General features: G+C 32.0%; 1 protein-coding gene across 2 annotated transcripts in view; it reads right to left on the minus strand.

Moving 5' to 3' along the window:
* LOC142327987 (putative GTP-binding protein 6) overlaps positions 1 to 24,902 on the minus strand; it is a 60,347-nt gene extending 35,445 nt beyond the window's left edge. The window contains exon 1 of one of the 2 annotated variants that reach the window (XM_075371414.1): positions 23,240 to 23,483. In XM_075371414.1, coding sequence (XP_075227529.1) covers positions 23,240 to 23,347 — 108 coding nt within the window. In that variant the 5' untranslated portion in view covers positions 23,348 to 23,483. Of the gene's footprint in view, positions 1 to 23,239 lie in introns of both variants that reach the window. The other variant, XM_075371413.1, reaches the window with a different exon arrangement.
* Positions 24,903 to 25,118: the final 216 nt, after the last annotated feature.

Raw genomic sequence — 25,118 nt, forward strand, 5'->3', positions numbered from 1 at the left:
CTTCATTTTCACTGAAAATAATTCTAACAGAAGCTCTTATATCTTAGATGATTTTTATATTACATCACAGCCACAAAACTATTGCGGGACAAAGCAATTAACAAACTAATTAATGCAAGCTTTCTATCAATACAGAACATATTTTATGTATATTGTCCCTGCTCAATATGAGAGCGCAATAATTAACTCATTGAAGAAATGTGTAGAGGAATTTTTAACCTAATAATATGAACAATAATTAATGTGGAGAACCAGAGCAGAAATATTATGCAAAAGTAATTTATTTTTTAATTTTTGTATTTTACAATCTAGGCCACTTTGCTGCTTCAAGAGTTATTTTTAATTTTAGTTGAAAATTTGTATAACCTTGTTTTATTACAAAGGCCTTTTTTTTTATCATTTTGGCAACCTTCTGAAAGGAATTTTCAGAAAAAGATTTGTCACTAACAAAGAAATAAAACTTTTGTCACTTCCACCAGTAAACATTACTGCTTTTTGAATTTTTTTTTCTTTTAATGAAGCTGTGCAATCAAACTACTGTAGTTCTGCAGTGGAAATTATACTGTCATGAGTATGACATGAGCATAACGAGCAATGGACTCTTAAAGTTATATATATACAACCATGATAAAATATTTAGTATGCACAAATGATTGTTGCAATACATAAACAATAAAATAAATACAACTAAAATAAATAGTTCATCAGACTAACATACATAAACAAAGATGCACGAAAAAATAGCTCTTAGATTGAAAATATTCAAATAGGATTTAGAGTCAAAGATGAATTTTGTGTGAACTCTACAAATATTACTACAATGTTATTTTACAATAATTTTTTTCATTTATGGTGTGATTTCAGTGTGGAAGCTAAACCTATTAAAAAGCTATTTGTAAATTTTTCATGAATTATTTTTTTAGGCATCTAATTTTCTTAAGGTATATTTTTCTGTACCAGCTTTTTTTTGCTAGTTTCTAATTTAATTAGTATTGTTAGTTTTTTGTATCCAGTAATTTACATATTTCTTTAAGGTTCATATAAACTGGTACAAATCACAAATTATCAAGTGTAAAATCATATAAAATATGTACTCTGGTACAAGTGTTCCTTTTTATTGAGTACTATGTTTTACTTTTTTTGGAATTACTCATGCTTTTTGTAGAAACTGATTTCAGGAATGAATCAAACCAGGGCTGGTGCACATTTTTCTAATTTTTCCTATTAGATGTTTCACCAGTAAAAACTTCATCAATAATGTATATAAAATGAAATGCAGGATATAACTTTTTGTGAACACACTTTACAACATAAAGCAATTTCCATGAAAAAAATTACAAAAGCTTGTAAACACAGATCAAATAGATCTGGTATTTATCATTTTGAGATGAAAAGTAAATCAAAATATTTTGGCAATTATTAAGAAAGATGACACGCATTCAAAACCCTACAATCTTGGCATAGGTGATTGTTTTTATCACTTCAATTCAAAATATAAAAAAAGGTTACTCTAATGTAGTTTTAGACATATAGAGAACTTATAATGAAAAATCAAAAAAAAAAATTTATTCCTGTAAGGCATGGGTAATGTTTTCAATTTGTTCAATACTCTTCTGGTTTACATTTTTTCTCTTTGTAAAATATATAATTTTATTTTTCATTCTCAAAAATATTTCACTGAAATTTGTGTAGATTGATTTCAGTTATTGATACATAGTAATAAAATGTTAACCCAATTTAAATCTTAACTGGGCAATCTAATTGTACACAGTAACAAATTATTTGGTCCAAAAATATTGTGTATACACTTGTATAATACTAAATTACAAAATTTTTGGCGAAGATAGTAACTAGCAAGGGTCTTAAATAGGGTGAAAACCCAATTACTACTATTGTTGATGTTATATCAGTCATTTCCATTAGAATAAATATATAAAAATATAGTGATTTTAATTCTAAATTTTTTTGTCATAATTGATTTTATCCGTTTTACAACGTTAAGAAAAATTAAAAAATTGATGATTACCATGATCATCATAACAACATAATATGTTATTATAGCATATTATGCCATCAATGCCTTTTGAATACATGTCATCTTTCTAAATAATTACCAATTTTTGAAATACGTTTTTGCCATCAAGTTTAAGTTACTTTCAAATGTTCATTTCAAACAGAACTAATAATCTCTGTAAATGTTAATCCATCACTACATAAAAGAGTGATAAGTGAAATACTACATAAAACATTTTTACATAAAGGTGTAATCAATAAACAGAATAACACTTACATAAAACAAATCATAAATTTTATGAGATTCTAAATATGGTACATATTTTGATGGAATTTTTAATGATCTCATTGTAGCACTAACACCTCCAGCCATGATTACTTTTAACTGAACCCTTAAAAATAAACAACTACACCTACTATTCTATAAAAATACAGAAAAGCAAATAACAGCACACAATAAAAATAGAAAAAAGATTTTAATCAGCACACAAACAGCTGACTGAAAAAAACAGTTTCTTTTTCCAGAAAACTAGAATTATTATCTTCTTTATAGGAACACCAATATTTGAATTTATTTTAGTTTTTCAAAGTTAAAAATGTGACTTAAAACATTACAATATATTTATCCTGATCTTCAGTATTTTTTTAACAAAATTAGTGAAATGTTTGGAATAAATTTAACCTTTTGCTGGTTATTGAAAAATAAAAATTTTGTTACACTAAAATTAATAAAAAAAAAAATCTGATTTGGACACCAAATGACTTCCTTGTAAAATTGTTAAATTACATATACACAGTTTTTTTTAATGAAAAGTACATAAAAATTTATTTCATTAATAACTTTTAATATTTTTCATTTTGTTTATTGTTATTTAATTTAATTATTATTTATCGTAAACATTTTTTGGCATCAGAGGTTAATAATTATTAGTAAATATATTTAAATTTAAAAAAAAAAATTAAAAAAAGGAGTAAAAGTATGATTCGAACTGTTCTGCCTTCCCCTTCTAAGATCCAAATAATTCATTAATTAAAATTTCATATGGCTATAACTGTGGAATCAATGAAAATAATTACCACTTATGAATATTGTTGAAAAGCTCTCAATGAGGGCGTATTACTGCAGTTAAGAAAAAGTCCAAAATTAATTTTTTTTAATTTTGGGCTTTTTTGGACACTTTTGGTAAAGTCACTTGCAATCAAAAAGGGGAGGTACACAACTAGATATTACAACAGTCCTAAATCCAAAATTTCAGCATCCTACGGCTAATCGTTTTTGAGTTGTCCGAGATACTTACGTCCATACACACATACTTACGTACGTACGGACGTCACGCCGAAACTAGTCAAAATGGATTCAGGAATAGTCAAAATGAATATTTCCGTTGAAATCTGAAAACCGAGATTTTAGGTGATCGCAATACTTCCTTTACTTCTACAAGGAAGTAACAATCACTGCTCTCAATTACAATACAAGATTAGAAGTAGTAGATTCGCGATTTATGTGATGCGCAATATCATGTGCATATTACATTAACGACATGTAACCACTGACCAGTTTATCGTACATGTTGGAATGTACCTAATGCTGTGTCAAGCATAGGTTTTAATAAAATTCTGACTGTTAATATTTTTATATGCAAGATTTTTATTAAATCCCGAGAATCAAGATAAATTTTTAGTACTTACAAGTACGAGTTGCTCGTAACGGGTAGAACTGAAAGTATCAATGTAAACAATAAACCGATTGACAATCATTTGATTTACTCATATATTCAGATGCGCAACTGTAAGATGGTGAATCTAATATTTATACTCTTTAGTTGTGTTAACTAATAATAAATAATTCATTTATTTATGCGTAATGTGTTCATCACAGACCTTGATAAATTATAAAAACATTTGAGATGGAATATAAAATTATACCTTATAGTCGGTAGAACAGTGCATGACTCTGGATTCTTATTATTCTAATTATTATATATTAGACTGTTATATTATCTTACTATTATTCTATTATTATTCTTACATTTAAAACTGAAACAGACGATTATAAGATCTGTAAAATATTATATAAATATTACAAAGAAATTACTATTTTTTTGATGTTATTGAGGGATTTGATTGCATTCACTTAGAGGGCTAGTGCAAAATACGCGTGAAATAGATAATTGAGAACGTTTGGTGAAGTAAGTGGAGAGATTAAGAGATTAGTAGTGAATTAAAGTTGTGACAATTAAAAAATTAACATAACAAATTCAAATTTTCTTTAACAATGCCTTTGAAGGAAGCAGCTAAAGTGTAAAAGAGACAAGAACCTAAAAAAGAAAGAGATTTAGGAAAAAACTAAACCGAAGAAAGAAGCAGTACATACTGAAAAAACACCAGAAAGAATTATAACATAAAAGAGATATTTATAGCAAAACGAAAGTTAAACTAATTTAAGTAAAAGAAAAAGAACAACAGAAATGGTAGAGCCATAACATAAATGGTGGGGACGATTAAGCGGGGTGGGGTGGTGAACTTCTTTTGTGTTTTTGGATATTAATTATTTAAATGTTTTTGCAAAAATGTAAACTAATGAATGAATGTATATTTTTAAATCCTATGTAAAACTATTTGTAGTAAATCTAAACCATCTGTTTCAATAAATTTTTCAAAATCTATGAATTTTGTTATTTTTATTGTAGTTATTAACATATAATGTTTCAGTGAATCAGATAATTTTGAAAAGTTTTAAAATACGAGAAAAAATTTTATTTATAAAAACACTTCAACTATATTGATAAAATCTTTTTCTTAAATATTATAATTCTTTAGGTAACAACAATTTTGTTACAGGCATTTGTAACAAATTTAATTGTAAATGTAAATCTGCTGTGTTCCCTTGTCCCTTGTTACTCTTTTACAGCATTTCCATAGAATTCGGGTAATTTCTAGTTGTATTCAATGTTCCAATTACTGAATTATGAGGATTGTTAATTCATTAAATACATGAGTTTTCAAATACTTAGAGAAGAAAAATAGGTAATTCTGATACTATTTATATCATCAAAACTTTCTTATAAATGCATTTGTCTTTTTAAACAGTCGTTTAAAAACAATTAGATATACATATTGTAGCAGTATTTAGTAAAAAAAATATACTTAATACAATACTATTTTTGTTGTCTTCAACTTGATTATAAAACAAAAATAAATAAGTGTAAAAAAATGAAATCATTCTTTTACATTCCTTACATTAATGTACAATTGTAAATATAAAAATCCTTTTTTGTATTTCTTTTTTTTTTCTTACAAAATTGATGATACATACATCCAGTTTACATATTGACATTTCAGAACATTTTTGATGACAAATTGAACATTAACAGATTATTAATTATAAGTTAACTAGCCGGTCAGGAGCTCTGTCTCTTTGACGCGCCAGTGTTCATTAAATTCTTGCTTGTGAGAATGATAAACAAAAATTTTAAAGCCTGTTCAATTTATTAAAAAAATGTAAGTCTTTTGTAATTTCTTCAGAGCAACAATTTGGTCAGTACAGCATCCGAAATTTTGAAGATATGTTAACTATTCTATAAAGTGGATAATATATAAAATATGATAAAGATACAGAAGTATAAGCGATTGCACATCAGAATATCAATTTTTTAAAACTGAATATCAAAAATTCCTCATACTTAATGATTACAAAAGAAAAAGCTAAAGTTCAAATGAAATAGTTTGAAGTTCAAAAATTTTAGGATGGGTACAAATACGACAAAATACTGCACACAACACATAATTGTTGTGTGCAGTATTCACGCATAATGAGAAACAACCTATTTTCATTCATATTCCATTTAAAACAAAACCAACATTTGGTATGAGGATTTTATTTCAACACAAAAAAATAACTGGTAACCGTAATTTCTTCCCTTCGCGTTAAACGTTTACCGCTGTTTATATAACTGAAGTTTTGTTTTTTTATTGTGCACAATAAATTTTCTATTTTGTATAAATTTGAAACATAATTAGCCCGTTTTGTTTGTTAACTTATATTTTCTATCTTGCTGTCTATTTGACCACTATCAGTTATGAATGTTTGTACTGATTTTTGGCGTAACATACAAGATAACTATATTTTCTATCTTGCTGTCTATTTGACCACTATCAGTTATGAATGTTTGAACTGATTTTTGGCGTAACATACAAGATAACTATATTTTCCAAAGTACGTAAGTGCACTTTATTTGTTTATACAGAGTGATTCAAAGAAACGGGGAATTTTGAAAGTTGTGTTGGTAGCCGTGGGCGATTGGTACCACTTGATAAGTGGCGCCAGCCTCTCTAACCAAACCTGCCATTTAGTTGTCATGGATCCTTGGAGTGGTGCGCAACGTGCATTTGCTATCAAAGCGTTTTACAAAAACAATGACAGTGTGGAGGGAGCGCGTAGAGAATTTCGCCATCATTTTAATCTGGGACGGCACGACCGTGTTCCATCAGCACATGCAATTAAAACATGGATATCTAATTTTGAGGAAACTGGTTTGGCAATGAAAAAAAACCTCCAAGCCGTGAGTGAACCGTCCGTACACCATAGAATGTTCAAGCTTTACAAGATGCTGTCACACGAAGTCCACATCGGTCAATCCGTCGTCTCTCAGCATCTTTACAATTGCAAAGTTCAAGCGTTTGAAGAATGTTAGTGAAGGACTTGCAATACCATCCATACAAGTTGCAGATCGTCCAGGAACTGAAACCAAACGATGCAGTTGTGCGAGCACAATTCTGTAATGTAATGCTACAGAAGATAAATGATAACGAAGAGTTTGTTCACGAACTGTGGATGTCAGACGAAGCGCATTTCCACCTCAGTGGATTTGTTAACAAGCAAAATTTCAGATACTGGGTACAAGAAAATCCTACGCAGCTACACCATCGTCCGTTGCACAGCCAGAAAGTGACCGTGTGGTGTGCTATGTCATCTTACGGTGTTATAGGCCCTTATTTTTTTGAGGATGACAACGGTCTTGCGATTACAGTGACGTCGGCTCGTTATGTAGCTATGCTTGAAACCTTTGTTGTGGTACAACAAAAGAGATTTCCACCAATTCTCAACACAGCCTGGTTTCAACAAGACGGAGCAACGTCCGTACTGCACGAATATCGATTGTTTGGACAACGTGTCATTTCACGAAATGGTGACATTAGATGGCCTCCCAGATCGCCTGATCTCTCAGCTTGCGATTACTTTTTGTGGGGTCACCTTAAAAGCAAAGTGTTCCACAGTAGACCTGCTACAACGGAAGAACTGAAGGCAAAGATCCGAGAAGCAATTGCGGAAATTCCAGTTGAGATGTTACGTCAAACCATGAACAATTTAACGAAGAGACTTCGTGAGTGTTTACGTAGAAGAGGAGGTCACCTGCAAGATGTCATCTTTAAAAAATAAACTAAAATGTATGTTTCCTAAAATGGCAACATTTGTACAATTACATGAAATAAAATTCATTTTCTAAAAAAAATTTTTCATTAACGTTATTTAATTTTTAAAATTTTCCGTTTCTTTGAATCAACCTGTATAAGTGGACTTTATTCGTACCATTTTAATCAAAATCAAATTCTCTACAAGTTTTGTTTAAAAATGACATTTTTATTATCAGTTTAACAAAATTATCTTTCACAAAAATAAATTAATGTTTTTCGATTCCAATCTTTTGTTTTACCCCAAATTTCTCAAAAAGTACTAAAAGTTCTGGGACCTATCTTTTTTAGTTTTACAGATCAGACTTCATATAAAAATCAATAAATTTACCTCTTCATTTGGTTCCCGAGAATTACAGTTATTTTCAATTTTATCGTAGTCAGGGCGAAATCTTCGCTAGCCGACACTCACTAACGAAGCGTTTCCGAACTTAGGTTTATATGATTTTTTTTCTTTATTTTCAGTAGTAGGAAGTTAATTACATTCTTCGTGAATTACCTGCTTATATATAAATATATTAGCATCTGCGTCTCGGCTTCAACCGCACTATATGGTTACTAGCGTTTTCAAAATTTGCTCATGAAGTTTTTTTTGTTACTACTATTTTCTTTTTTTTTACAAAATTATAATTAATTTGAAATGTTTTAAAATAACTGAAGAGAACAAAGACAATTTACTACGGTATCATACTCTTTCAAACCAACAGAATTCCACCAATTTTACAAACAGAAAATAAAATATTGAGATCAGTGCACTAACAGTATGAAGTATTTTTGAAGGTTATAAGCTAAAATAATATTTTAATTACCAAATAAATATTTTTTTAAAATATTTCTTTATATCCAACCCTTGATCAAAATCTATCGTTGAAGACAAAGAAAGACTGCAGTATATATTCGAGGTGTGATCAAAATATACAGTGAATAATTTTTTATTAAAAAAGTAATAAGGTTACATAGAATTCGATTTAATCTCCTTCAAAGTACTGTCCTTGGCTAGCAATGCACTTATCCCAACGTTGACTCCATGACTGGAGGCATTTCTGTAAGGCGTCTTTCGGAAGGGCTTTCAGCTGCTCGGTCATGGCCCTCTCAATCTCAGCAATTGTGTCAAAACGTTTTCCTTTAAGCACAGTTTTAATTTTTGGGCAGAGCCGAAAATTAAAGTCGCATGGTGCTAAACCCGGTGAGTATGGCGGATGTGGACAGATAGGAACACTTTTTTCGGCCAAAAACTCGCGAATGAGAAGTGAGGTGTGACACGGCGCGTTGTCGTGGTGAAGAAGGAAGTCATTGGTCCATTTTTCTGGTCGCTTTCTTCGTACGTCGTTTCGCAAACGTTGCAGTACACCCTATAAAATTCAGAGTTTACAGTTATTCCCCTTGGAACGAACTCTGATCGCACTATGCCCTTGTTTGCGCTCATACGTCACTCAAGTAGTGGGGGTATACACGCAAACTGCTGGACCGTCAGTCGTCGCGTAATATCAGCCGTGTACGCAACTCGCTCGTCTAGCGGCATTATTAACAATTTTATATCTCATTTGTTTTATTTTATGTAACTTATTCTAATTCACTCAAGTCTATTTATGACATGTATAAATTCGTATTCTAATCTATTTACAGTCCACTGTAATTGTTTTATTAAATATATTTTGTCGGATGAAAATGTGAAACCAGTAGTCCTGGACCAAGCCTCAAGGCGAAATATAGTGTTTTGTAGTAGTCGCTCTGCTGTGAGTGTTGACCGGCTCGCAATGTAAATAACAAAATCGTCAACAAATAGAGAATATGAGACAGGAGCCTGTACCCAATTGGTAATACTGTTTATGTCCACAGAAAATAAGGTGGCACTTAATACACTACCTTGAGGTACTCCATTCTCCAAGACGACGCTATCTGAGAGTGAATCGTCTACACGAACACGAAACGTTCGGTGATTTAAGAATCCCCGGATAAAAGCAAGCATATTGCCCTTGATTCCCCGTCCCTTGGGGGTATTAAGAATACCACATCGCCAGGCCGTGTCGTACGCCTTTTTTATATCGAAGAAGATAGCAACGAGGTGTTGGCGGTTTAGGAAGGCGTTTTGTATGGCTGTTTCCATTGACACTAAATGGTCAATGGAAGATCGCCTTGTCGGAAACCACACTGTTCCGAAGATAGAGCTATAGCCATGTTTCTCCAAGAACCATGTAAACCAAGGTTTACCATTCTCTCCATTATTTTACACAACACGTTTGTTAAAGAAATAGGGCGGTAGCTTGAGGGGTCGATTTTGTCTTTACCAGGCTTTAGTACTGGTATAATAAATGCTTCTGACCAGCCGGGCGGAAAGACTTGTTCGGAAAATAAACCATTGTAAATATTCAAAAGATGTTGTAGTGCAGAGTTAGGAAGGTGTGGAAGCATACCAAGGCGAACGTTGTCTGGTCCAGGGGAAGTGTCACGTGAGTTCTTAAGTGCGTGTAACAATTTCTTAAATACGAATAGAGTGTTCAATTGACCAACCGAATCACCAATGTTTAACGACAATGTTTCTATCTGTACTTTGTACCTTTGAAAATCGTTATTGAAAAATCGAAGATGATGAAAGGAGTTCTCCATCAATGAGACCGAGAATAGATTGTTCGGCGATCCGAAATTTGCATGGATTTTTTCCACACAGTAGACGTGGGAGTAGTGCGTGAGATGGTGTTCACATCTTTCGTCCATGAATTCCTCTTAGCGTTCAAGAAGACCCGACGGCATACCGCTCTAGCTCCGCGGTACAAATTTAGATGTTCAGTTGTAGGTCTCATTAAATTTGCGTAGTGCTTCGCCGTCGATTCTTAATAGCACATTTGCAATAATCATTCCACCATGGAACGGAAGACGTTTAGGATTACCCGATGTTTGTGGGATATATCTGCTGGCAGTTTCAGGTATCATGGACGTAAAAGAGGAACATTGCTCAAGGATGTTCGCACCATCGTCATACTGTGATTGGAAGGCTTTATGATATCCATTCCAATCCGCCCTTTCAACAATCCACCTCCGTGGCCTTCTCTTAACCTCGTGGTCTACACCGAAACCAATAATAATTAGTTTGTGATCACTGCCGTTAAAGCCAATCAAGTTGAGAGAGTAAATTCGGTGAGCGTACGGAGAGATCGATGTTAGACATAGTACCAGATGATAAAGACATGAATGTATGAGATCCATTATTCAGCAAATAAAGGTCTAAGTCTTGTCTCACTGTGTACTATATTTCCTCGAGTGGAGCAAAAGGTCGAGCCCCAGGAAACACGGTGGGCATTGAAGTCTCCTACTATTAACGATGGAGATGGTATTTGTGTGAGGAGATTAGAGATATCCAGAGCACTGAACTCAGTGTTCGGTGAGAGGTACAGATTGCAGATATGCAACTTGAAGGGTATGTGCTGAGAGATCTTTACTGCAACAGCAGGATCGAGAGTGGTCAGTTGAATCCTTGTAGCCGACACCTCATCCTTCATGAAAATACCCACTCCACCACTCTCTCTAGTGTCTGCTATACAGTGTATCTCTCATAGAAGTATCCTCCGAGTGCTATTGGGTCATGTTGTAGAAGATGAGTTTCCTGGAAACACATGATTATCGGGTCATGTACGTGTGCCAGTAATCTAATATCTTCAATGCGGGACCGAAGAGCTCTAACATTCCACTGAATAATGTTCATAAGGGTAAAAAAATAAAATAAATATACTTAGGAAACCATATAAAATTTAGTTGTATGTGATTCGGTTTTTCTTTTTCGTATTCTTTATTTTAGATAACTCCGATGCCCTTAGGTCGGGAGGTTCTTCAACCATATCCTCCAGTAAATGAGGTGATGGTGGAGGGCACTTATTAGAATGGGATGCCGCTATTGACATCCCAGAGGGGGTGGTTATGTGGGTTCCCTTTACGGGGAGCTTATTAGTTGACTTACTGCCAGCTGTGATAGCCTCTGACCCGTACCGGTAGGATTTTGGGAACAGGAACTTTCGCATGGATCACACTGTTTGATTCATTTACTGCGACGTAAGACTTTTTATTCATCTTTTATCACCTCTGAAATAGTGGTCGTAAGCGAAGAAACTTCATCAGAAAGCATCTGAACGAGTTTCTTAAGTTCATTGCAGGATCCGCACTGCTGATTATTAACATTTGTAGGAGTTTGCTTTCACGTAGCGGTGGCGAAAGATACATCTGGTTTGACCAGGTTCCGTGAGTTAATTATCTTTCTATATTCCCTGCGTGCAGCCGGGAAAGATAGCTTCTGGTCAGTACAGATTTTGAGAATTGCCTTTTCTTCTTTAAAGGTTAGGCAATCTCGGGGGCGGGCTATGTGAACCACTGCAGTTCGCACATTTTTCACTTTCCTCGCAGTTAGTGTCATTGTGACCTTCGTTAGCACATCGAGCACAGATCTCGTTCTCGAGCAAGATGTTGTAGTGTGACCATACCCTTGGCATCTGAAACATCGCAGTGGGTTGAGTATGAATGATCGTACCCGAAATGAGAGGTAGCCCACTTTAATCTTCTCTGGTGGAACAGGAAGACTGAATGTCAGTATAAGAGACGGTGTCGGTTCTTCTGTTCCGTTCTGCCGTTTCATTATACGTTTCACTTCTACAATACCTTGAGCACGAAGTTCGTCAGCAATTTCACTTAAATTCATTTCCAGAAGATCACGACAAAAAATTACCCCTCGGCTGGTAGTTAGGGTCTTATGACATGTCGTACTTATGTTTATGCCGCCCATATTGGTGAGACGTAATAGGGAGCGACTCTGCTCATCGTTAAATGTTTCCACCAGAATTTTTCCATCACGTAATTTCCTAATGTTCGGAGAACATTAGGAAATTGGAATTAGTGACATTATATAGAACATTAGAAATTAGGAATTGGTTCCCTCGGAGAACCAATACAACCGGCGACACATTTGTTAATCAGAAAAGATGAGACCCTTAGAAGGGAGCCACCTTCCTGATTATTTCGAAGAACAACAAAGCGAACATTCTTACACCTGACAACATCTTCGTCTGCTGTAGCAAGGTTATTCTCGTCAGACGAAGCTGACCGAGGCCTTTTCACTAGACTGAAATTGGTGGTTTTTTCAGATGGACCACCAACCATCACAAAATTTATCGAAGGAACTGAAATTTTGGTCCCACGAGAACCGGCGATATAATAGACCACTCCAGCAGAGCGCACGCGTATTGGAGCTAGAGCTAAATATAACTGGGTTTGCTCTGGTGCCCAGAGGACATCGTTCGAGACTCACTACGTACTTGGTGTAGTATATGTGTATAGTGTAAAGTATTCTGCAGCTCAGTATGTAGTGGGAAGAAAAGCTGCGGAGGCTAGGCCCGTAGGGACGCCAACCCCCAAAGTCTTAAAGAATAAGACTCCCCGTAGGGGTCTATACTGTTAGGTATAATGGCACACTGTAAATCATTTTTGTATGATGGGTAATTTCTTAAAAATAAAACTTATCAGTGATTTGAGTTTTTTGTTTGTTATATGTACGTATTACTAAAATGTGATAAATTTGTATTTTTATTTGAAATAATTTATAAATATTGCAAATTATGGCTACTTATATTTTAACTGTTTAGTGTTGGATAAATTTAATTGCGTAGTTCACTAAAAGTTAGAGTTAGGTTATATTGTTAACGCCTCTATCGGTACAATTTATTAACAGATAAAAACTATAATCTTAACAGTGTAACAATCTAACAATAACTTTATTGAATGTTGTATTTATTATAGTTTAGGGAGTGATGTGTTAGTAATGTAATACTATATTTATTCATTCTCTACACACAAACACAAGTGGACGCTCACACGTGTATCTGATACATAAATGCGAAAGTTTATGACAGTTCTGTCCATCAGCAACAGCATCACGCGATAACCAACTGACTGATTGGTTTCGACCTTTGAGGATACATTCCTGTTATCCTGGGAAGATTTTACGATTGAGGCCATAGCCCTCTTGGAAGTGAAGTTGTGAATTTTCCTGTTGTACGACGACCTAATAGTATTTTTGTTTTCGTTTTTCGATGTAAAAATAACAGACTATGCGTTTTATAATTAGTTTTTATAATGCGTTTTATATTCTATTTTCAGCTCTATACCCCCCTTGATCCCTTGATCTCAGAAAGGGGAACCAAAAGCGATATGTTCGTCTTCAGCACGCGCGTATCAGAGCTTCTACCTTAAGAATGAGGTTATTATTTATTGGTTCTCACAACCATGAGGATAAAGATTACAGCGTGGGGGATTCAGATTTAAATTTATTGAACTAAAAACAGCTATTTTTAATTTTTTTAAATTCATAACATCTGTTTTGTTTTTCATAATAAAAGTTGATTTTTCTTTTGTTTTGCGTACACTTTACTAAATCTATTCTCTACAAGTTTTTATAATAAAATTTACGCATTTATTAGTCGTTTAATAAAATTATTATTGTACTTCAAACAAAAAAAAAACGTGTAATTCGTCACCGAATTTTCTGTTTTACGTTGGATAAAAAAACTAGAGAAGATATAAAGAAAAATATATAATAAGTTCCGGAACCTGTTTTATTAGATTTTTCAAATCAAACACATAATAAGGAAGTGCCAAGTATACAACTTACATTTAACGCCATAAAATTTTAATATGACTTAATTTCACTGAGGGAACTGAAATACAGGCGAAATTTTTCGTTAGCCATAATTCGAAACAATATGTTTAATATGAAAATATATTTTCGGACATATGTTTGTATGAAATTCTGTGTATATTTTTGCCCAATTTCAGAAAGTGTTATAAATTTGTAAAAATTAAAAACAGCTATAATAAATAGGCTCTTTAATACTAGAATAACGTGTCACAGGGAGAAATCTGTCATTTTCAAACAATGAATTTTCTACAATAGTTGAAAATTTTATAACTTTGTTAATTTACCAATAAACAAATAAAAATCTCTATTTAACTTTGTAGAAAATTTATTGAAAAGATTGTTGTAAATAACGTCTATTAAAAATTAAACACAAATTTGAGAAGTTTAATTAGAAACAAAACACACAAACTGGAACGGAAAAATGATGCGATTTTAAATAGAACAAATCATACAAATGCTAAAAATTATAAAATAAATTTGAAAGACATCCTTCTAAAACATATTAATTTTTTTTTATTTTTTCATAGATTGGCAATAATAATAGTTGATAAACAATTAAGGCGTCTAGCATTTGAGTGATGTTCGTGTTATTGCTCAGTCAGTCATTCACAATGGGTGACAGCACAAATTTCTTTACATTTGGAGTTGACGTACATGTTATTAATTTATGGTAAGTAAATAGAAATGGATTGACTGTTGTACGTGAATACCGGGAAAATTATTTATATCGAAAAGTACTGGATCGTAAAACATTTGAGGCGTGTTCGAGAAACGGGTATACTTAAACCACGATTCGATGCTGGTCGTGATCGTTTTATGAGAAATGCCAACGCTGAAGAAGCCATATTGAATGTGTACAATTATTTCCTACCTCATGCAACAGAAGGTTATCATATCGCTTTCAGTCAATGTGTGGCGAACGTACGGTAGCAACAATTACACCCATTCCATAAAACACATGTGCAAGAATTATTACTACCTGATCTTGTTAAACGGTTGAAATTCAGTTGATGGTTAATTAGAAAATGTGAACATCATCCTGATTTCCAAAGTAATATTCTAATTACTGATGAATCCTGTTTTACAAGAAATGGCATTGTAAATTATCGAAACAAAATTGGGCAGAAGAAAATCCCCATGAGACTACTACAAGTCATTCATTTCAAACCCACTTTTTCTCTTAATGTGTGGTGTAATATTCTTGGTGATAAATCTCATAGACTCTTTTTTCTTACCGCTAAGGATCATTGGAGAGCGGTACTTGCATTTTTCGCAAAAAAAACCTGATGAAACCCTTGGGAAATATTCTACTTCCACTTGGGAAATATTCTACCATTGAGTGCCAATGTGGGTTTTCAATGATGGCGCATCTCCTCACTACTATCATGATGTGACGAAACATTTAAATAACACATTTAGTAAACAATGGATTGGTCGAAATGGACCCCGATCTCACGCCAGCGGACCTTTACCTTTGATTTTGGATGAAGTCGATAGTCTATTCCACTCGTACTGGCACACAAGAAGAATTGAGGCATCGTATAATAGAAGTTGGAGCTGTTGTTAGGACTAATAATGGTACTATTAGACGTGCCAGGTTAGCATGAATTCACGGCGCTGAACAGAATGGCGGTTACACTGGCCAATTGCTTTTAAGAAATATTTGCAGATTTATCAAGAAGCCATTTTTATATTTTATAATTTTTAAAAAACAAAAAGTATGTGATTATATTTTTTTTAAATCTATTTTTTCTGTTCGCTTTCATTTACATAATGTTGTTTAAACTATGATGAAAATTGTTACGTTTAGAATCGTATCACTTTTCCGATCCAGTTTGTCTGTTTTGTTTCTAATTAAAGTTGAACTTCTCAAATTTGTTTAATTTTTAATAACGTTATTTACATCAATATTCTCAAATTAAATTCTCTACAAAGTTACCTAGAAATTTTTATTTGTTAATTGGTAAATAACAAAATTATTTTACTTCAAACCTAAAAAGTGTATTTTCCGACAAAACGTTTTCGCGTTTTACCTCGTTTTTCTTAAAACCTAAGTACAATAGCGGTCTCGGAACACTTTTATTCTATTTCTTAGATTAAAAACCACAAGGAAGAATCAAATTTACCCCAAGATTGTATTCCGTTGATTTGTACCCCAAGAATTCTAGTAACAGTTTTATTTCACAGAGGTAGTAGAAAGCAGGGTTAAATATTTTGGGAGTCGAAACTCGCTAACGAATCATTTTCTGATCTACGTTTATATATATATTTTTTTTTCTATAGAATCATCTCGCGATGGATGGTTGGGAATTTCGAATCACTCTGTATACAACCCTATATCCATTTACAGATATATGTTTAGCTGCTTGTCTGAGGTCATAGATAAATAAATCAATAAAGTTTTTTTTTTTTGCTAAGACTTTTTTCCTAATTCTTGCAACTTTTTTCTTACAATATTAGTAAGAAACATTTCAGCATTTTGGCAATTTAAATTTTCATCCACACAGTTAATTTAATTAAGTTTTCATCTAACAGAAAAAATTACTGTATCAGAAAAAAGTTTTTATAACAGGGCAACCAGGAAATGTAAGTCTTAAATGAAAAGGATGGGTTTCAAGTTGTTAATAACTTTTGGAATTATTGCAAGAGAGAGAAAGAGCCATTTTGTCCTGCTATCATACAATACAGTTTTATACATATTGATGAATTTTTGAATGATTTTCCTCAATTTGTTCATAACACATGTAGAAATGCTGGTAAACCTTGTCGATTGTTATCTGTAGTGCCACTGAAATAGTAAAACTTTTTCAAAATCTAATTTCCTTCATTATTCCTAGTGTTCTGAACTTACCTGTGTTTTCCTTCTAACAAAAAATTTACCTGTGTTAAATTTTAAGTCATAAAAACACTTACATGTTTAACAGAGCAAGTTCACTGGCCCAATTAAGTAATTATTAACACCTTTACCATCATATTATTTCTACATTACCTCTCATGATCAGAAACATTAACTTTTTGACTAGTGATTTGATGAGTCAAATAATACTGATATGAAATGAGCTTCATTTACTTCTTTATTGGCCTGATTTTGTCAAAAAAGGCATAATAATATTGATGATTATTATCTTTCTCTTTGCCTACATTTTAATTTATTATTGAAAAGATTTTTTATGATCGTTGTTGTGTAGTCCCTAAACTTAAGTTTGTGGTTATACACAAATTGCGGTATATGAGTGAAGGCTATACTTCCAGTGCTACTAGTAATAACCGAAATTCCATTTCATCTGGGTTTTTTGCATTTAGAAATTGCTTAAACTGCTGTTGGAGACATTACTGGTACTTTGAATAGCATCTTTATGTTTTATCATTTTCATACAGCTAAATATGTCTACTGTACTACCATATGAAATTCAGAATTTAATTTAAAGTATTCAAAATTACTATTATATCTTTAATGAAGGTAAATTTAAAAAAAATATAATTATTTATTAAGCACTTAGACTTAAGACATTGTGTAGATAAAAATGATGAATTATAACATTATAAAAATGGTAGCAACCACTGTAGCTTATACTAATAAGAAACTGATAAAGCAACATGAATATAAGAAAAAGAGCACAGAAGTATTACTAACATCTTTTAAAGATAAGTAAATAATGTTTCCCCAATTAGCAATCAGGATCAGGAGTGTTACATAGCTAAACTAAAAATGGAACAAAATTCATAAACTATAGATTTTTTTATGAAGGACACTTAAAAATGGGACACTGCATAAATTTCAGATACTTAAATAAAAATATTGTAAACATCCATTTGCACGTGGAAAAGTACACAAATGGAAACCCTACCGTACTTCGGAATTCTTCTGAATATACTTATAAAGATTAAATTCATTTTCTACAGACGATTAATTTTTTCAGGACTAGAAGAAATCACTATTTGATTTAGACAAAAATCTTCCAAGAACACATCTTTCAAATCTACTGAGAGCTTTTCAACCTTCAGCTGGTTCACTTTTCTTTCTGGAGTAGAAAGTGGTACAGACTAATCCATTCATCCTAGCTCTATTTTCTCTACCAATTGGATTGGTTTTGCGACACAACAAAATATTTTGTAGTTCTTTCAATTAGATATTACTGAAGTACCAAATCAACTAAGCACAACCTATTCTTCAAAGAATATGCTATATATATGCTATGTTGTTTATGACAAGTTTTTGTAACACAGCCACAGTTTCTATATAATCAAGTTAGGTATTTAAATGATTAATTAAAATATTTAACTTTCTTTGGTAATAATATTAAACACACATGATACAACTACTAACAATATGTAAATTTTACTTAGCAGAATAAAATTAATATAAAACAATCCATACATAAGCACTTACATAATGGACCACTTGCAGAAATGTTCCCAACAATACTAATACATTTTTCCTATTATAATAATATCATGGATTATCTAGTCATATTTTAAAGATTACATATTATTTATAAGTTCTCAGTAGAATAAAGGTAAGATATTCTTTTTACTTCAATCTGTGTTCTTCTAAAAAATAGTCTACTTTTGGAGGTGTTTCAATCATCACTTCTTTTGTTAAAAAAGAACAAATTTTAAAAATGTTAAGTTTATCACAAATTAAAATCAATGTTACATTTTAACAATATTGTTGCTAAACAATTATACACAGTGTGAATTTTACAAAGTTTTAATCATTGTAGTTATATGTGATTGTGTAGTTTTAAGTGCTACAGCTTCATTGTTTATAACAAATACAGATAAATATTCTTTAATTACTTGGAAAATTTTAACAAAGTAATCAGCATCTTCTTTTTTTACAAATTCAACTTCAGCATGTTTTTTTAAAGTAGAAAGTAAAAAAAAAATGTCCAAGTTAATATTCATCCCATTTTAAGCTTCTTCAATCTATTTAGTAACTAAAGGGTTGTTTAGTGTTTTTGTATAGTTGGATATAGTACTGTTCTCCCTCTATGAATCATGAGACCTTGTCGATGGTGCAGGGGCTTGAGTGTTTATTGTTACAGAGTAGCTGGACCGAAGGTGCAACCATATCAAAAAAGTATCTGTTGACAGCCAAACTAAGGAATGATTCCTGAAAGAGGCAGCAGCTCTTTCAGTAGTTGTTAAGGGTGTAGTTGTTCAGGACTTAAACGACCATTTCAACATCACTCAACCTTCTGAGTACTGTGCAGCTGAAAGCAATGGAAAACTACAGCTGTTTTTTTCCAAGAAAATGTAGCTGTCTGCATTTTCATGTAACAAATATGGAAGCACCTTCCTTGGTAAAATATTCTGGAGGTAAACTAATTCCCCGTTCTGATCTCTGGGTGGGGACTAAGGAAGTTGTCACCAGAAAATTAAAAAATAACATTCTACGAGTCAGGGCATAAAATGTTAAAGTCTAACAATGGTTGGTAGATTAGAAAATTTAAAGAGGGAAATGGGTAGGTTAAATGTACATGTAGTAGTAATTAGCAAGGTTCGTTGGGAAGAGGAAAACAACTTTTTTTCAGGTGATTTTAGAATAATTAACTCAACATCATATAAAGGGCAGGCAGGAGTAGGTTTTGTAATGAACAAGAAGATAGCGAAGAGAGGACAGTATTTCAAAAATCTTAGCGATAGAATCATTGTAATAAGGATAAAATTGAAACCTAAACTGACAATGATTGTTAACATCTACATACCTACAAGTGCCCATGATGATGATAATGAGGTAGTGTGTTGACAAACAAATTGGGAAATTGACAAAGAAAAGGGGATGAAAATCTGATAATAGTTGGAGACTGGAATGCACGCATTGGAAAGGGCAAGGAAGGAAATATTGTGGGTGAGTACGGGCTGGGAAAAAGGAATGGAAGAGGGGAGCGACTTATTGAGTTTTGCACGAAGTATAATTTAGTAATTGCCAACACACAGTTTTTAAAAATCATAATAGAAGAATATACATATGGGAAAAGCCAGGCGATACTGCAAGGTATCAGATAGATTATATCATGGTTAAGCAAAGATTTAGAAATCAACTCGCCGACTGTAAAGCATATACTGTCCTGGTCAATGTCCTGCAATAGGCATTGATAGCAACCATAATTTAGTGATAATGAAATGGAGACTGGGATTTAAAAACCAAAAGAAAAAGTGTCAGATGAATTGGCGGAATTGAGAGAAAGTTAAGAAAATTTTTAAGGAGGACATTGCAAGAGGTCTGAATAGAAACGATAATGTAGAAAATATAGAAGATGAATGCGAGGAAGTTAAAAAGGTAATTCTTAAATCAGCAGAAGCGAACTTAGACGGAACAAAGAGAACTGTTAGAAAACCTTGCATATCCATCAGCTGATGGATGAGTGTAGAACGTACAAGAATGCTAATGATGAAAAAGGTAAAAAGAACTATCGACAATTAAGAAATACTACAAACAGGAAGTGCAAATTAGCGGAAGAAGAGTAGATTAAAGAAAAGTGTTCATTAGTGGAGGGAGAAATGATCATTGGTAAAATAGATTGAGCATACAGGAAAGTTAGTGAGAATTCTGTGATACATAAATTATAATTTAATAATATGTTGAATAAAGACGGTACATCGATTTATAATATGAAAGAAAAGGTCGATAGGTGGGTGGAATATATTGAAGAGTTATATGGAGGAAATGTATTAGAAGTTGGTGTTATAGAGAAAGTCGAAGAGGATGAAAAGGGAGATACAATACTGAGATCTGAATTTAATAGAGCATTAAAAGATTTGAATGGCAAAAAGGCTCCTGGGATAGATGCGATACCTGCAAAATTACTGCACAGTGTAGGTGAAAAAGCAATAGGTAAATTCTACAAACTGGTGTGTAATATTTACAGAAAAGGGAAAGTTCCATCAGACTTCAAAAAGAGTGTTATTGTCATAATACCAAAGAAAGATGGCGCAGAAAAATGTGAAGAATACAGAACAATTAGCTTAACTACTCGTGCATCAAAAATCCTAACTAGAATTCTGTACAGTAGAATTAGAGAACAGTGGAAGAAGTGTTAGGAGAAGACCAATTTGGATTCAGGAAATGTATAGGGACAAGGGAAGCAATTTTAGTGCTCAGATTAATAGTAGAAGGAAGATTAAAGAAAAAAAATCAACATATATGGCATTTATAGACTTAGAAAAGGCATTTGATAACATGACTGCTAAAATGTTTAGCATTTTAAAAAATTTAGTGTTCAAGTATAGAGATAGAAGAACAATTACTAACATTTACAGGAACCAAACTGCAACAGTAATAATCGAGAACATAAAAAAAAAATACGAAATAAAAAAGGGAGTCCGACAAGGATGTTCCCTATCCCTGTTACATTGAAATCTTTACATAGAACTAGCAGTTAATGATGTTAAGGAACAATTTAGATGTGGAATAGCAGCGCAAGATAAAAAGATAAAGACGCTATGATTTGCTGATGATATAGTAATTCTAGTTGAGAGTAAAAAAGAATCACAATAAACAATGAATGGCATGGATGAAGTCCTACACAAGAACTACAACATGAAAATAAATAAGAACAAAACAAAAGTAATGAAATGTAGTAGAAATAATGTGGATGGACCACTGAATATAAAAATAGGAAGAGAGATTATGGAGGTAGATGAATTCTATTATTTGGGAAGTAAAATTACTAAAGTTGGATGAAGTAGGAGTGATATAAAATGCAGAATAGCATTGGCAAAACAATCTTTCAGTCAGAAATATAATTTGCTTACATCAAAAATTAATTTAAATATCAGGAAAACATCTTTGAAAGAATATGTTTGGAGCATAGCTTTATATGTAATTGAAACTTGGGTGATCAGAGTACCTGAGAAGAAAAGATTAGAACCTTTTTAAATGTGGTGCTATAGGAGAATGTTAAAAATCAGATGAGTGGAAAAAGTGACAAATGAAGTGGCATTGTGGAAAATTGATGAAGAAAGAAGCATTTGGAAAAGTATAGTTAAAAGAAGAGACAAACTTATAGGGCACATAGTAAGGCATCCTGGAATAGTCACTTTGATACTGGAGGGATGGGTAGATGGAATAAATTGAGCGGGCAGGCAACAATTGGAATATATAAAACAAATTTTTAGGGATGTAAGATGTAGAGGTATACGGAAATGAAACGACTAGCACTAGATAGGGAATCTTGGAGAGCTGCATCAATCCAGTCAGTCAAATGACTGAAGACAAAAAATAGTACTGCTGTAAGAAAGATCCGTGTTGTTTATGATGTCTTTGTAGTACATTAATCTATAGATTCACACTCTTTGTGCAGTCATCTTATGACTGTAATGTGTATAAAGCATTAAGATACTTGTCACAATTGCTTTCAAAGAGTAAAATGATTAGGTTAATTAATAATCCTTTTTGTGAAACGTAGAAGAGTTATTTATAGGGTTGAATATGAACTATTTCAGTGGGCTTTGCAATGCTGTTTATATACATCAAAATATATATTTAGCTTAGTAAAAAAAAAAAGGTATTAGGAAACAATTTCATGCTTTACTTACCAAATTAAGCATGATGTGGAATGTAGTGATATGATATTCATAACTGATATGCATCATATCACCCACAACCATCAAAATATGCATGAAATATCCAAGCATTTATGACTTAATACGTTTAGCAATGAAATTAAATTCAAACAAATAAAATAAAACAAAAGTATGGAATCTTTTTCTTACATTTCTTCACTATAATTAAAATCATATTATAAATTTAATAAAGCCAACTTTCAGTTTAAAAATATGTATATTTTTTAGAAAATCAAAAAATATAATGGTACCACTTGTATATTCTTGAGTAAAAATATAACTAATTTTGGGATACTTGAGAACAAACTTAAATAAGTCCCTGCAAACAAGTATATTAAAAGAAAACTTATTAAAATAATAAAATATCAAGTATATTAAACTGAATTTCCATTACTCAAAAGAGTAATCAATAAGCAAACCTACATCAAATTGTAAATTAGTAGAAAGAAATTAATAACTAATATTTTCTAGAATTAATAAACTCATGTTTAAATTTCATTAGATTACCTTCAGTAATAATAACATCCATGTAAACAAACTGAGGATCACTTTCATCAGACAAAACTCTAACAACTGAAGACTGTTTATACAACCACTTAAATTCACCCCCACCATATTTAATACGTATTCTAATTTGGATACGTCCAGTAATCTGTAATAAAGCACTTTCAATTTTACTTCTTAAATCACTGATTCCAGTTTGTTTTAAACATGAAATGTATAGCATATTTTTCATTACAAATTTAACATCATCATCCACATTAATATTTAAGCCGAGTTTACTCAAATCACTTTCATTATTAATAATATCACATTTATTAGCAACATGTATAATGTTATTTAATAATCTTTCATTAACCTGCAACCTACTTAATGTACAAATAACATGTTTGCATTGGGCCACAACATCAGGATTGCTGATATCAAGTACGTGTACCAGCAGATCAGATTGTATAGCGTCTTCTAGTGTTACATTAAAAGGCTGAATCAATTCAGTAGGAATATCAGATATAAAACCTATAGTATCTGCATAAAGAACTTTAATATTAGAAGGTAATAAGCCGCTATGCATCGTTACATCCAATGTAGCAAATAATCTATTTTTTGGTTTTAATTTATCCTCCTCTGTCAGTGATTTTATTAATGAAGTTTTACCAGCATTTGTGTAACCTACAACAGCTATTATAGGATACTGTTTTTCCTTACGTTTATTTCGTAATAATTGTCTGTGAACTTCAAGTTTTTTCACTTCTCTTTTTAATTTTTGTTCTCTTAGGGTTAATAATCTTTTTTTAACTTCTAAGATAGTTTCACCTGAACCACCAATTGAAGATATTGCTCCACCTCCTCTGTCATTAATATCTTTAATACGATACCACATAAATGGAATTTCGGCCAATGCTACTTGAAGTTTTGCTTCTTTAGTGACAGCATGCTGGCGAAATATTTGAACTACTATATTATAACGATCATACACTGGAACACCAAAAAATTCCTCTAAAAATTCATGTTGACCACGTTTCAGTAGATTAATACTAAGAAATACTCCAGTTATCAATTTATTACCAGCAATTCTTTCTTTTAATGAACTTAAATTACCCTTACCAAAAAACTTGGTTTTTTTAAATGATGTCAATGAAATCTTTTCCTTGTCAACAACTTTCCAGTTTTGTAAAGTTTCAATTAGTGCAATAGATTCATTTAATTGATATACTGGGTTAGTTAAATGGTTTTTCCCTACTCCCCATTTAATATATGGTTGAATAACAAACACCTGATGGCCACATTCTGGTGTTCTAAACATTCTCTTTACAAGTTCCTCATATTTTTTAGTTTCTTCCTCATCTTTTTCTTCTAATTCTAAATTATTTGTAAAGTTATTTTCAATATTCTCCACATTACTCAACATTTTATAGTTAGATTCATAATTAGATGATAATCTTTTACATACTGACGAACACAACGATGGTTTACAACTGTTAGTACAAATAATTTTCAAACTTTTACAAAAATAAAAACAATTTCTCATTATTACAAGGGTATAAATATATATATATATATATATATATATATATTCAAACATTTACATATATCACTAACTAAATTATACAACAGATAATATAATGCAGCGAACTTGACCACACATCGTACAATACATTATATCATTAAGTGTGAGGTTAAATTTTATATTTTACTATAATACGTCACATAGCGGTTTATGAACTACTCAAATCATACGGGTCTAAGAACTGATTCCACACAAGTATAATGATAGTTCATTAAGGTAGTCTGATGACCAGTTATGCGTACAATTAACAAATATAATGCTTAAAAACAAAATGTATCATTCTGCAAAATGAACAAGAAATATGACACGCGTATTAAA

This window comes from Lycorma delicatula, chromosome 7 (genome assembly GCF_047948215.1).
Source record: "Lycorma delicatula isolate Av1 chromosome 7, ASM4794821v1, whole genome shotgun sequence".
NCBI classification, from domain to species: domain Eukaryota; kingdom Metazoa; phylum Arthropoda; class Insecta; order Hemiptera; family Fulgoridae; genus Lycorma; species Lycorma delicatula.